The sequence below is a fragment of the Erythrolamprus reginae genome, chromosome 2 (assembly GCF_031021105.1).
Source record: "Erythrolamprus reginae isolate rEryReg1 chromosome 2, rEryReg1.hap1, whole genome shotgun sequence".
Taxonomy (NCBI): Eukaryota; Metazoa; Chordata; class Lepidosauria; order Squamata; family Dipsadidae; genus Erythrolamprus; species Erythrolamprus reginae.
This window is the reverse complement of record NC_091951.1, coordinates 94,883,445-94,896,351: the sequence shown is the minus strand read 5'-3', so window position 1 is coordinate 94,896,351 and position 12,907 is coordinate 94,883,445. Positions and strand designations below refer to the sequence as shown.

The window sequence follows — 12,907 nt, the reverse complement described above, 5'->3', positions numbered from 1 at the left end:
AGGGCAGCCATAGCAATGGCCTCTGAATTCCTAAAAGGTTTTCCTAGAAAAACTCTTTTAATGCCAATGCCATTTTTCCATATCAGTTTGCTCCCAAAATCTAAATACCCAGGAGGTTGCATGGTAATAGGGTGACTATACTTTTCATTAAAGAAATACGTGGTCTGAATTGAATTTAGATGACTCCAAGCATGGCCTGAGTTATGAAAAAATATGTGTTGCTAAGAGTTTAAGAACCATGCAGTCTGGAGTGTGATGACCTTCCACTGTGTTGTTAAAAGTAAAGAAGCGTGTGGTGCTAAATACTTTTAAGTCCAAGATAATTTCATAAGAAAAATGTAAAGTGCTGGATAAATTGTATGAGGGAACAAATATTATTGCTGTTGATTGGCAATTTCTGGTAAACAAATATACAATACTTACAATTAAGAAAAAATGAGGAAGAAAATATAATAAATGGAATAGTGACATTGTGTAATGTCATCCAAGCATAAGAGATCACTATCTTGGGAGGGAAGATCAGAGCCAGAAAAATGCCAAGCAGAAAGAATATAATTGTGAGAAAAGCTAACTAACCATATAAACAATTGGATGTAAACACATGGATATGTTAGGAAATTAGATCCTGGGAAGCTTGAGGCCAGCCAATTTCAATTGGTGGAAGATAAGACACAAGCAGATAATTATACTGTTAAATTGACGGAAGAGAGAGTGCTGTGTTACTATCTCTTAAGAAAGCTAACTGATTGCGACATTGTCACTGGTTTCCACAGAATGAAGAAACTTGATTTAAACTTTATTTCATGCCAACTCAACATTTTGTAATGGTGTTCAGTTATGGTACATTATATTTTCCTTGTACCTAGAGTGGTTACCTATGAATAAGAGATAATATCCTTTACTCACTTGCATTGATGAAAGATTAGCAAGATCCCCGGGTTGAAACTTTTGTTCAAATGGTATCTTCCCATTGGCACTCTGAGCTGCTAACACGGTCAATTTTCTATGGGTATAATCTATTAAATCCAAAATGGTATCCTCTGCTGATTCACAGATCTCCTATACAAAGAAGACAAGCTATATTTTATGGAAATATCTTCCAAAATGAAAGCAAATGTCAATATCACTTAAATTGTTTTAATTTCATATCAACTGGTAGATTACTCATTGGTTATCTGGAAAATGTTTCTCACTTAAACAATCTTTGTCAATTATAATTTTGTATCTTATGACTTAGTACAAGGCATGTAAAATTTTGTATTCCCAATGTACAGCAAAATACCTTACTGATTTTGTATTGCAAAGGAATGAATTGTGGATTCACTCAAAGTAAAGAAAAATTGAATTATATTGATACCAAAAGTTTAAGAGCAATTATTTGAGAAAGATTTGCAGGGGTGATTACACCGGTACAGAAAACAGCAAGAAATCTGGCCAGAGATGCATCTAGTTTGAGGATGAATCTTGTTCTTTCTGTAGATTATCATAGGATTTAGATAGTTCAACAAAAAGGAGACAAGTTAATTACTTGGAAGTATTAACATTATCTAAAAGTTTCAAGCTAGTTAAAAACAGAAATTTTCCTTCATCTTTTGCTTATTCTCTTTATAAGATACAAAAATGATTAAAATTCATTTGATTTGTCAATTATATGATTTGAAATGCTAATGTAATTATGAAAGGAAGAGTTGAGTTAGTTCTTAAATGGAGTGCCTGACTTTTTATGGAAGTGGTAATCTTCTTTTGCATATTCTTAGAGGACTTTTTCTCAGATGAACTGAACTTTTCCCATCCATTCTTGAGTCAATGTCAAGTGAACACTGCTGTCCCCATTACCAATCCCGGCCTCTTTTCTAAGGGTCTGTTTCTGAGTACCTGGAGGCATCTAATTTCCCTTGAAAGTAACAGATATATTTTATACATGTTGGGGTTGCCTTTGCTATATCAGAATAATGGAAGAAATATTATTTTAATATTTATAGTTAAAGTACCATTATGCCTGTCTCACTCTTGTGCTACAGATGGGATGAAGGCAATGGCAGAAAAAATAATGTCAAGGGTATGTTTATGTTTAGGTGCAAATGAACAAAGCTGTTGAGTCTGGAATATGGTTTCCAAACAAATAAATGCCAGGCAAGTAAACACCTGAGAGGAATTGGCTTGCACATTAAGTCCTTTCATATCAGTTGATTCCAAAGGAGGGAAGTATATACTTATTGTTTCCCTTATTGTTTGGGGAGCACCAGATTAAAAATATTAAAGGTATAATTGGTTATCCTATTTATTAGGATTATTTATATTCAATTTGTGTCTCCAGAATGAAATGATATGAAATATTGTATGAATTTGTCCAGCCTAAAATCTCAAGATACAAAAAGACATTTCAAAGTCATTCTATTTGAAAAGAAACTACTAGTAGATGGAGCTATTACTAAAATAAGATGGAATGCAAAGTATATACATAACCAAGGCAATAGAAAATATGTTTATACCAGCAGCTGTCTTCTAGATTGAAGTTCTACTTGCTGCACTAAGAATTTAGTCCAATAATTGTGTTTCTTCTGGAATGGTCTAAATTAAGAACTGAAGTTTTTATTTCAAACTTTTATTTACATTGTAGCACTATTGCCTACCTTGTGAAAAAATACTGTCTCCAAGAAATTAATAATTGAAGCCTCATGTCGCAGCTGAATAAGAGGGACAGCAGAGAGAAATCAGAAATTAATACAAATATTACCATTCTCAGAAAACAAAGTAATAGGGAATCAGAAATTTAAAATATTGCATTTGTGTGGCTTCTTGAGATAAATGTTAGACAGCCTAACAAGCTATAGTTGACCACAATGTGAATAGTTATTTCTCCTCCTTCTTCTTTATCAAATTGTGAGGAAGAATTCAGAACTGTTCCCTTGTTGTGCTATCCAAACAGACTGCACTGAATGTTTTCTACTCTATATAAAAAAGCCAACCTGTACTATATACTGAAATCCAAAGGGTAAACTGATTTTCTATTATCTGAAGAAGTGCTCTCCTTCAATTTCTCACAGGTTCTCTTTTGACATTGTCTTTTATATACATTTACTAAAAATAATATGCAACATAATGCAGAATGGTTTATTTGTAAGGCTTACATTCTTTTTTTTTTGAGAAACTCAACAGGAGTTATATTGCACTCCTTTGTCTAATTTTTCACAGTAAAAAGTTTATGATAGGTTGAGGGGGAAAAAGACAGGCAGAAAGTCACATGAACTTCCACAACCAAGACTGCCCTATACCTTGACCCTCACTAGCTCTTACAGAAAATAAGATATACATTATTACTCTAACAAATAAATATTAGAAGCATCATTTGGCAAGTGGATCTTATAGGAAGCTTTGAAATGTTCTAATAGCAAGTATTATACAAAGGCTAATTCAAAGCATTTTTCATACATACCACTAAATACAAGGGAAAGGTGCTTTTTGGTTTGAAATCCTCCAGTTTACATAGTATAGGGAAGATTTTTTGCTTCCAAATGGCCACAGTGATTAATTCTTCAATGAGAGTTGGGATCTACACAGAATGGATAAATTAAGTATATTATTTGCAAGGTTGAGATCATAAATAAGAGGAAACATATCAGACTTGGGAAAGTTCTGTCTGATGCCTGAATTCATAAAGACAAATTAAATCCAAGCAGAAGGCATTCTTATTTTACTTCTGTTTCTGTACCCAGGAAGACAAGAAATGTTATTTGTAACAATTAAGGGAACATATTTTGCTTTGTAAGGAATACATAACTGTATCTCGCTTATGCTCCCATTCTGTGCATCCTGGGCCTTGAAAGCTTAGAACTACGACGCCTTAAACATGATCTAAGTATTGCCCAGAAGATCATATGCTGCAATGTCCTGCCTGTCAAAGACTACTTCAGCTTCAACTACAACAATACAAGAGCACACAACAGATTTAAGCTTAATATTAACCGCTCCAAACTTGACTGTAAAAAATACGACTTTAGTAATCGGGTTGTCGAAGCGTGGAACTCATTACCGGACTCTGTAGTATCATCCCCTAACCCCCAACATTTTACCCTTAGACTATCCAAGGTTGACCTCTCCAGATTCATAAGAGGTCAGTAAGGGGCGTACATAAGCACATAAGAGTGCCTTCCGTCTCCTGTCCTATAGTCATAGAAACATAGAAACATAGAAGTCTGACGGCAGAAAAAGACCTCATGGTCCATCTAGTCTGCCCTTATACTATTTTCTGTATTTTATCTTAGGATGGATATATGTTTATCCCAGGCATGTTTAAATTCAGTTACTGTGGATTTATCTACCACGTCTGCTGGAAGTTTGTTCCAAGGATTTACTACTCTTTCAGTAAAATAATATTTTCTCATGTTGCTTTTGATCTTACCCCCAACTAACTTCAGATTGTGTCCCCTTGTTCTTGTGTTCACTTTCCTATTAAAAACACTTCCCTCCTGAACCTTATTTAACCCTTTAATATATTTAAATGTTTCGATCATGTCCCCCCTTTTCCTTCTGTCTCTCCTATATCTCCTATATCTTCTCTACTATATCCTCTATAACCTTCATTGTGTATTATTGTGTATTGGACAAAATAAATAAATAAATAAAATATTAATAAATGTTTTCTCCAATAGGATTATAGTTTATATATGCAGTTAAAACCAATCATTCCAGATGAGTTAGTTCTTTATAATTTAACTGAAGACAACTGGACTTCGTTTTTTCTTGAAGATGTCTTGCTTATAATCGGTTCAGAACTAAGGAAGCTTCTTGGATGAAAAGCAGAGCATCTTCAAAGAAAAACAAAGTCCCAGTTGCCTTTTGAAAAAGCACCTTTGGTACAACCATGACCTGGATGATTGAGAATCTTCATAGACCAACAAAGCATATTGTTTCTATTCTACCAATTAATCATTAAGTGTTGTACCTCATGATTCTTGACAAATGTATATTTTATTTTATGTACATGAGAGCATATGCACCAAAGACAAATTCCTTGTGTGTCCAATCACACTTGGCCAATAAAGAATTCCATTCTATTCTATTCTATTTGTAAAACCAGAGCAAAGGTATCCTTCAGATGTCAGCAAAATGAGGACCCAGCTTTCTGGGAGCAATATGCTGACACTATAAACAGAGGGAGCGGTAAAACACTGTGAAGCGGTATATAAGTCTATGTGCTATTGCTGTATATATTTATATGATTACAGTAAGATTATGTTGATCCAGAAATTAATTCTATAAAGCTATGCATTTCTAAATATAAATATAACAAATGCATAAATAATAAAAGAATTTTTGATCCAAATCAAGTTCATATTTATTCAGGTTAATGTAGCCTTTCTCATAATATAATTATTTTCTTGTGACTAAGTGGCTAAATTCATTATACCTTGGCATTATTCACCAGAAGCTCAATAAGGATCTGTTCATGGCCAGCAGAAGCATTCAGTATGGCTTCAATGTTCAACTTTTCAATTATTTCCTGTTGCCGTACCCACCTAGGAATTACAGTAAAAGCAGTTAGCATTCAGTTCATGTCTATGGCTGGTATTCCAATACTTCCCTACAACCACTAGTGCAACCACTGTATTACATAATTCATCCTAAAATCTGGAAGGGGTTTTCCCTGCCAATGTTTTTTTTAATCATCTATATTTTAATGTAATCCAATTTTGAAAAAAAATCTCAAAGATAACTCCTTGGCTTGCTAAAGTCAGAGATTACAGAAAATACAACTTCAGCAATCAAGTACGGTAGTTAATACCTGGAACTCACTACCTGACTCTGTAGATTCATCACCAAACCATCTGACTATCCTTAGACTATCCACTGTTACATCACCCAATTCCTAAGAGGTCAGTTAAGGCAGTGTTTCCCAACCTTTTTTGAGCCGCGGCACATTATTCATATTTTCAAAATTCTGGGGAACACTGAGGGGGGGCGGGGCGGGGGCTAAAGAAAAGTTTGGAGAAAAAAAATCTCTTCCTCCATTTCACTCTATTTCTCCCTCCCTCTTTCTCTCCCTTCCTTCCCTTCTTTCTCTCTCTCCATCCCTCTTTCTTTCTTCCTCTCTTTTTTGCTCTCTTTCTCTCTCCCTCCTTCCCTCCCTCTATGTCTTTCCCTCTCCCTCCTTCCCCCCTTTCTTTCTCTCTCTTGCTTTCTTTCTCTCTCATTCTCTCTCCCCTCCTTTTTCTCTCTCTCTCTTTCTCTCTCGTTCACCACGCCGGCAACAGAGAGAAAAAGAAAGTGAGAGAGCCGGAGAGAGTGGAGGGAGAGAGCCGGCGGCTGTTGTCTTTGCCTCCGCCCGCTGGCTCTGCAGCTAAGAGGCAGCAGCGATCAGCCCCCTCGCCCTCCCAGACGTCCCCAGAGCCCAGCCATGCGCCGCCTCCCGTTAGCCCGGCTGACTTTTCCCTGCTGCCGTTTTCTCTTCATGGCGCAAAGCCACAGTCCCGGACTCCCGGATCGCTCGCTTCTCCAGCCAGCAAGCCAGCTGCTGGAAAGGCATCGCACTTTTTCAATGCTCGGCGCTTTCCTGGGCAGATGGCTTTGCTGACCGGAGAAGCGAGCGATCCGGGAGTCCGGGACTGTGTGGCTTTGAGCCATGAAGAGAAAACGGCTCGGGCAGCAGGGAAAAGTCGGCCGTTTTCTCTTCATGGCGCAAAGCCACACAGTCCCGGACTCCCGGATTGCTCGCCCCAAGGCAGGAAGCGGCGGCGGTGGAGAGGGGGCAGATCGTGCCCCAAGACAGGAGGCGACGGCGGCGGAGGAGAGGGGGCAGCTTACGGGGAACGGTGCTCGCAGCTGTCCCCCGGCTACTGCCAGATGCCGCTGTTTCCAGCGCTTTCCTGCTGGGCCCCAAAGAAGGAAGGTGGGAAAAAGGAGGCGCGAATAATGAAGCTCTCCTTTTTCCCGCCTTCCTTCTTTGGGGCCCAGCAGGAGAGCGCCGGAAACAGCTGCATCGGGCAGTAGCCGGGGGACAGCTGCGAGTGGGAGCTCCAGGTCCGAGGCACCGGCGGTCCGGCACCGGCAGCGCCCCGCCCAGCTGGAGCTTCCCTAGGCTTCGCAGCACACCTGGCCGTGTCTCGTGGCACACCGGTTGGGAAACGCTGAGTTAAGGGCATGCATAAGTGCACTAGTGTCCCTACCATCCCTGTCCTATTTTTTCCCTCTTATTAATACTCATCTCATGTATATAAACAGCGTTATATGTATGTATAATACCAATACTTATTTGACAAATAAATGAAATAAAATAAAATAAACTAGTGGAAAAAACAACAGAATTTGCTTTTCATTCACTTTGGAGGATATTTTTCCACTAATAAACACAAAACCCTTGTTTCAGAGTCATTCAATGATATCTCTCTGCCAATGGAATGGACACTGGTAATTGTATTAGTCTATTGCCTTCTCTACTGTAAATCCTTTTGCTATAAACCTCTTTCTAAAGCTGATTTGGGAAATAATTATTGTAAGAGAAGACGAGGAAAGAAAGATCTCAGATCAAATACATAATCTGCTCATGTGATATGGAAATGAAACACACTTTTTAGATAAATGCAAACAAAATTAAGAATAAGTGACAGTGATTATAATAATGGGAAAGTAGAAATTTTAGAGATGTTTCAATGAATCATTTTGTTAATTGTGATACATTATTGTTTATAATCTTCTGGTGTAATCTATATGATCTGTTGCTTTCTTACGCTTCTTTGCCCGATCTGCTATTTGAATAGTTTTTCCCAAGTCTGATCTTGACTACATTAATTCAAATAAATTGCTTTTGCTTATCCAAAATCAAATCTTCATTTTTAAAAGAAATGTTCCTATTATAAGCCATTGCTAGGTTTTATCTTTATCCACTTCTCTCTGTATCTTTTGTAGAAATTGACTATGCAATGCTTTTTGTTGCCAGCATACTGTTCTAGTTTTATGACAATATTTTGATATTCACTTTTTCTTTCTTGTACTTTTAATGAATTCCAATTTTTTAACCTGCATCAATGCTTGCTGTCCGCTGTCTTTTTCATAATCAGCCCATTTGGATGCTTTTCTTCTTTGGCAATTGCTTTACTTGAAATAAACCTCTGCCTACATTTCTGTGAGGCAAGTATAATTGTCAATATTGCTAAGGGAATTAGCAATATATGCTGTAAGCCACCCCGAGTCTTTGGAGAGGAGTGGCATACAAATCAAATCAATCAATCAATGAATCTATCAATCAATCAATAATAAAATTCAATAACTATTTCAGAATGTATGGTTTTTAACAGTTAGATTTAAATTGTTTTTAAATTGTTCTTTAGAGGTTTCAATATTATCTGTATGTTTTAATTTTTGGTTGTGAGCAGCCTGGAGTCCCTAGGGCAGTGATGGCGAACCTTTTCCCCCTCGGGTACCAAAAGAGCATGCGTGCACACTATTGCACATGCGTGAGTGCCCACACCTATAATTCAATGCCTGTGGAGGGTGAAAACAGCTTCCCCCACCCGCCAGAGGCCCTATGGAGGCTGGAAACGACCATTTCCCAACTTCTGGTGGGCCCAGTAGGCTCGTATTTCGCCCTCCCCAGGCTCCAAAGGCTTCCCTGGAGCCAGGGGGTGGTAAAAACATCCTCCCCCATCTCCCCACCCCCAGGCTCTCTGGAAGCCAAAAACACCCCCTCAAAGTCTCTAGCGAGCCAAAGATCAGCTGGCCAGCACACATGCATGTTGGAGCTGAGCTTGGGCAATGGCTTATGTATCAGCAGATATGGCTCCGCATGCCACCTGTGGCACCCGTGCCATAGGTTCGCCATCTTTGCCCTAGGGAGATGGACGGCATACAAAGTGAATGAATGAATAAGCAAGCGAGCAAGCAACCTACAGAGATGAGCCAGGTATTGATGGCTTTGGTGATATTTCTTACTATTTTCTTTTCCATTAGAATATAAACATTGACACCTCTTTCATTGCCCACTCTTATTTCCAACTGCAGCAATGGAACTGATATAAAAGTGGGTTTGTCCCAACGTTTTGATCTTCCCTTTAGATGGATGGGGCAGTTCATTTTATTAATTAATTAATTATTTGGACTTATATGCCGCCCTTATATGCCGAAGACTCGAGCAGAATGTCTTGGCAGCCTCCCTCCCATCTCCACCCTTTCAAGGCTCTTAATGTTTGTTCTTTCCTTTATCCCACACGCTCAAATACATGAGAAAACGCGACTTGAAGTCTTTTGAAAATAACAAGTGCCGGCCATCAGGCAGAAACCTAACAAGTTGTTATTATTATTTTGCAAGGATATTTCTTCCATTTTTGTAAAAGAATAAGCGGGGGGATGCTCGAGGAAGGAAAGCCAGTAGTCCCGGCTGACATTCAACCCCCGAGGCAAAGCCGAAACCTGCCATCGCGAATTTCTCCCTACGGGGCCGCTCCGTATCCCCTTCGCACTACCCGCTCCCCTCCTCCTCCCCCATACTCATGGCTTCCGATATCCCGCAGCTGAAAACTCCTGAGCGACTCCACCAAGATTTCGGCTTCGCCCGGCAGTAAAACTTGCGGCGACGGATCCTCCATGGCGCCGGCCAAAACAAGCTGAAGGCCGGACGCCGTTGTCGTGGTGACGAGCGCGCGCTCCCCGCAAGGGGCTTCTTCTCCCTCTAGCGGCGCTCCCTCAACATGGCAGCTTCTTCCTGGCGGTTGGGCGTTGGGAAGTTAAAAGTGCGACCACCAGGGATTTCATTGGCTGGTTCTCTCAACGTGCTACTAGCCCATAAATAAATACCGGTATGTTAAATATGCGCATATCAATGGCTACGAATAAATCATTTCACAGACATTTTGGCAACATGAGAAAATATTATTTTACTGAAAGAGTAGTAGATCCTTGGAACAAACTTCCAGCAGATGTGGTAGATAAATCCACAGTAACTGAATTTAAACATGCCTGGGATAAACATATATCCATCCTAAGATAAAATACAGAAAATAGTATAAGGGCAGACTAGATGGACCATGAGGTCTTTTTCTGCCGTCAGACTTCTATGTTTCTATGTTTCTAATCAATTGGACCAATTGTTACAATACTCCGGTTTGCAGAACACAAAGCCCTTCTTAAATTAGCAATAGTAAGACTTATATACCGCTTCACAGTGCTTTACAAGCCCCCTCTAAGTGGTTTACAGAGTCAGCATATTGTCCCCAATAATCTGCGTCCTCATTTTACTCACCTCGAAAGGATGGAAGGCTGAGTCAGCCTTGAACTTGGTGAGATTTGAACTGGTGAACTACAGTCAGCAGAAGCGGCGTGCACTCTAACCACTGCGCCACCAAGGCTCAACCATTCATTCATTCATTCATTCATTCATTCCAACACACAATGAAGGTTATAGAAGATATACTGGTAGTAAAATATATCAGATAAAGAAGAGATAATAGAGTATAGGAATAAAGATATAGGAATAAAATATATCAATGAAAGAATGGAGAAAGGATATAGGAATAGAAGAAAAGATATAGGAGATATAGGAGAGACAATATGACAGGGGACGGAAGGCACTCTAGTGCACTTACTGACCTCAGGAATCTGGTGAAGTCAACCGTGGATAGTCTAAGGATAAAATGTTGGGGGTTAGGGGATGACACTACGGAGTCCAGTAATGAGTTCCACACTTCAACAACTATTTCATGGATGCATCTGTTTCTGTCTTTGGATTTATTTATTTATTTATCAAAACATATGCAAGATAGCAGATATTGGAATGAACATAAACAAATGCAAAAAGTAGGTAAAGGTAAATTAGGACAACAAGACACTAAGACGGACGATAGGCACAATGTTGTGCTTACGCACGCCCCTTACAAACCTCTTAGGAATAGGGTGAGGTCAATTGTAGAAATTCTTAAGATTAACGATTTTGGGGTTTGGGGGGGGAAACAGAGTCAGGTAGGGCATGTCAGGCATTGATTTACTCTGTTGCTCAAGTTGTATTTTCTGCAGTTGAGTTTCAAGCGGTTTACATTAAGTTTGAATTGATTGTGTGCTTGTGTATTGTTACGGTTGAAGCTGAAGTATTCATTGAGAGGTAGGACATTGCGGTAGATGATTTTATGAACTACATTTAATAAATATCGAAAGTGACGTAGTTCTAAGCTATCTAAGCCCAAAATTTCAAGTCTGGTAGGAGAAGGTACTCTGCTGCGATCTGAGGAGTGGAGGACTCTTCTTGTGAAATATTTCTGGACTCTCAATTGTTTTGATGGCCATCTTCCCTATTTAGTCTTGGTGCTGTTTCTCTAACTTGGCAATAAGATGTGTGGACTTCAACTCTCAGAATTCCACAGCCTGCATGAAAGAGCCCTTGTAGTCCCCATCCATGCCCAGATTTATTTAAGGTTGGCTTTTGGTTAAGTAAAGTAGATTTCCAACACCTAACAAATCTTGCACAAGACCAGTAAACTGCAGATTACACATTCTAGCCTGTTACATGATATCAATATGACCAGAGTGCTGGTCATAAACGAGGAAGAGCACTAATCTTGATCAGGGACTTCAGCAAGCAGAAATATTGGCTGGATTTAAGGGGGGCAAATGCAAATCCCTCCATGAAACAACTTTGATCTTTTGGAATTGTTTACTTGGTATCTGTTCTGTCGAGCTCTCTGGTAGAATCCTCCCAAAAATGCACAGATACAATTTCAGACGCACACACGTTTGAAAATACAAAACAATGTTCTTTATACTGAAAATGCAAATAAACGAAGCACTCTTTTTGTATAGAAAAGAGCACTCGTCTCCAAACAAACTGGTAATTTGTACAAGTCCCTTATCAGTTCTGAGATTCTTAGCTTGCAGCTGTGAGGCAATTCACAGTCCTTCTTCTTTCACAAAGTGAAACACACTTTGCTCTGGTTTAGTTTCAAAGCGGGGAAAAATCAGCACACAAAGATCGAAGTCAGCAAAGCAGGCATGAAACACAACGATCAGATAATCCTCCACAATGGCCAAACCCACAGGCTGCTCCTTATAGCAGCCTCACTAATTACCATAGCCCCACCCAACCACAGGTGACCTCATTTTCTTTTATAATAATCTCTCAGTTGTTGCCTATGCATCGCTCTCCACATGTGTGGCTGTATCATTAACTCTTGTTCCGAATCCGAGGAGAGAGATAATTGATCTCCTTCTGAGCTGTCTGCCACACTCTCCTCCTCCCTGTCACTCATGTCTTCTTGATCAGAGGAGCCTTTATCATCAGATTCCACCGGGAGCAAAACAGGCCTGCAGCATGTGGATGACTCCCCCACATCCACAGTCCTTGGGGCAGGAGCTGGGCCAGAGCTAACCACAACAGTATCTAACTTGCCTTATAGAATTATTTTGAACAACAAAATGCAGCAAGAGGGAGACCCTTAAATAAAGTATAAATATGAATATAGCTGCAGTCAGGGCAAAATAGAAATACCGTATGTCAGGTTTCATCTTACATCTTTAATCCCTAATTACAATAGGTTGTAATTACAAGAATGGTAACATATCCTTTTTATTCTCAAATGCAGTTTTTAAAAATCAGAGCACTCCCTTGGGTAGCCTAAGGTTTTTCTCTTCTTGAAATGATAATATATTCAAAAATCTTCTTTTATGTGCTCAACAGCTATTTACCGTCAAAACATAAATAATCAAAGAGTTTTATCAAGCTGGCAGAGAAAAAAAAAGCACAAAAAGGTCAACTATTTAGACTCAAATCTCTTTTCCCTCTCAAGAATTAGGAAGCACCTCTCTAAAATAAAAATGACAGATTCAGAAAATATATTTTTAAAACAATAATTTCCATCAGTTTAAGTTACACTCAGGCAGCAAATCTGTGTGGCCACTAAGAGTTGAAATTAATGACACATAATCA

General features: G+C 39.2%; 1 protein-coding gene across 1 annotated transcript in view; it reads right to left on the bottom strand.

The window, feature by feature from the left end:
• Positions 1-9,641, bottom strand: part of ZMYND10 (zinc finger MYND-type containing 10) — a 36,294-nt gene extending 26,653 nt beyond the window's left edge. The window contains exons 1-5 of the mRNA XM_070738739.1: positions 9,484-9,641; positions 5,411-5,519; positions 3,437-3,553; positions 2,634-2,687; positions 907-1,059 (exon numbers count right to left, since the gene is read on the bottom strand). Of these exons, the coding sequence (XP_070594840.1) occupies positions 907-1,059; positions 2,634-2,687; positions 3,437-3,553; positions 5,411-5,519; positions 9,484-9,581 (531 nt within the window). The 5' untranslated portion in view covers positions 9,582-9,641. The remainder of the gene's footprint in view (positions 1-906; positions 1,060-2,633; positions 2,688-3,436; positions 3,554-5,410; positions 5,520-9,483) is intronic.
• Between the last annotated feature and the right edge of the window lie 3,266 nt (positions 9,642-12,907).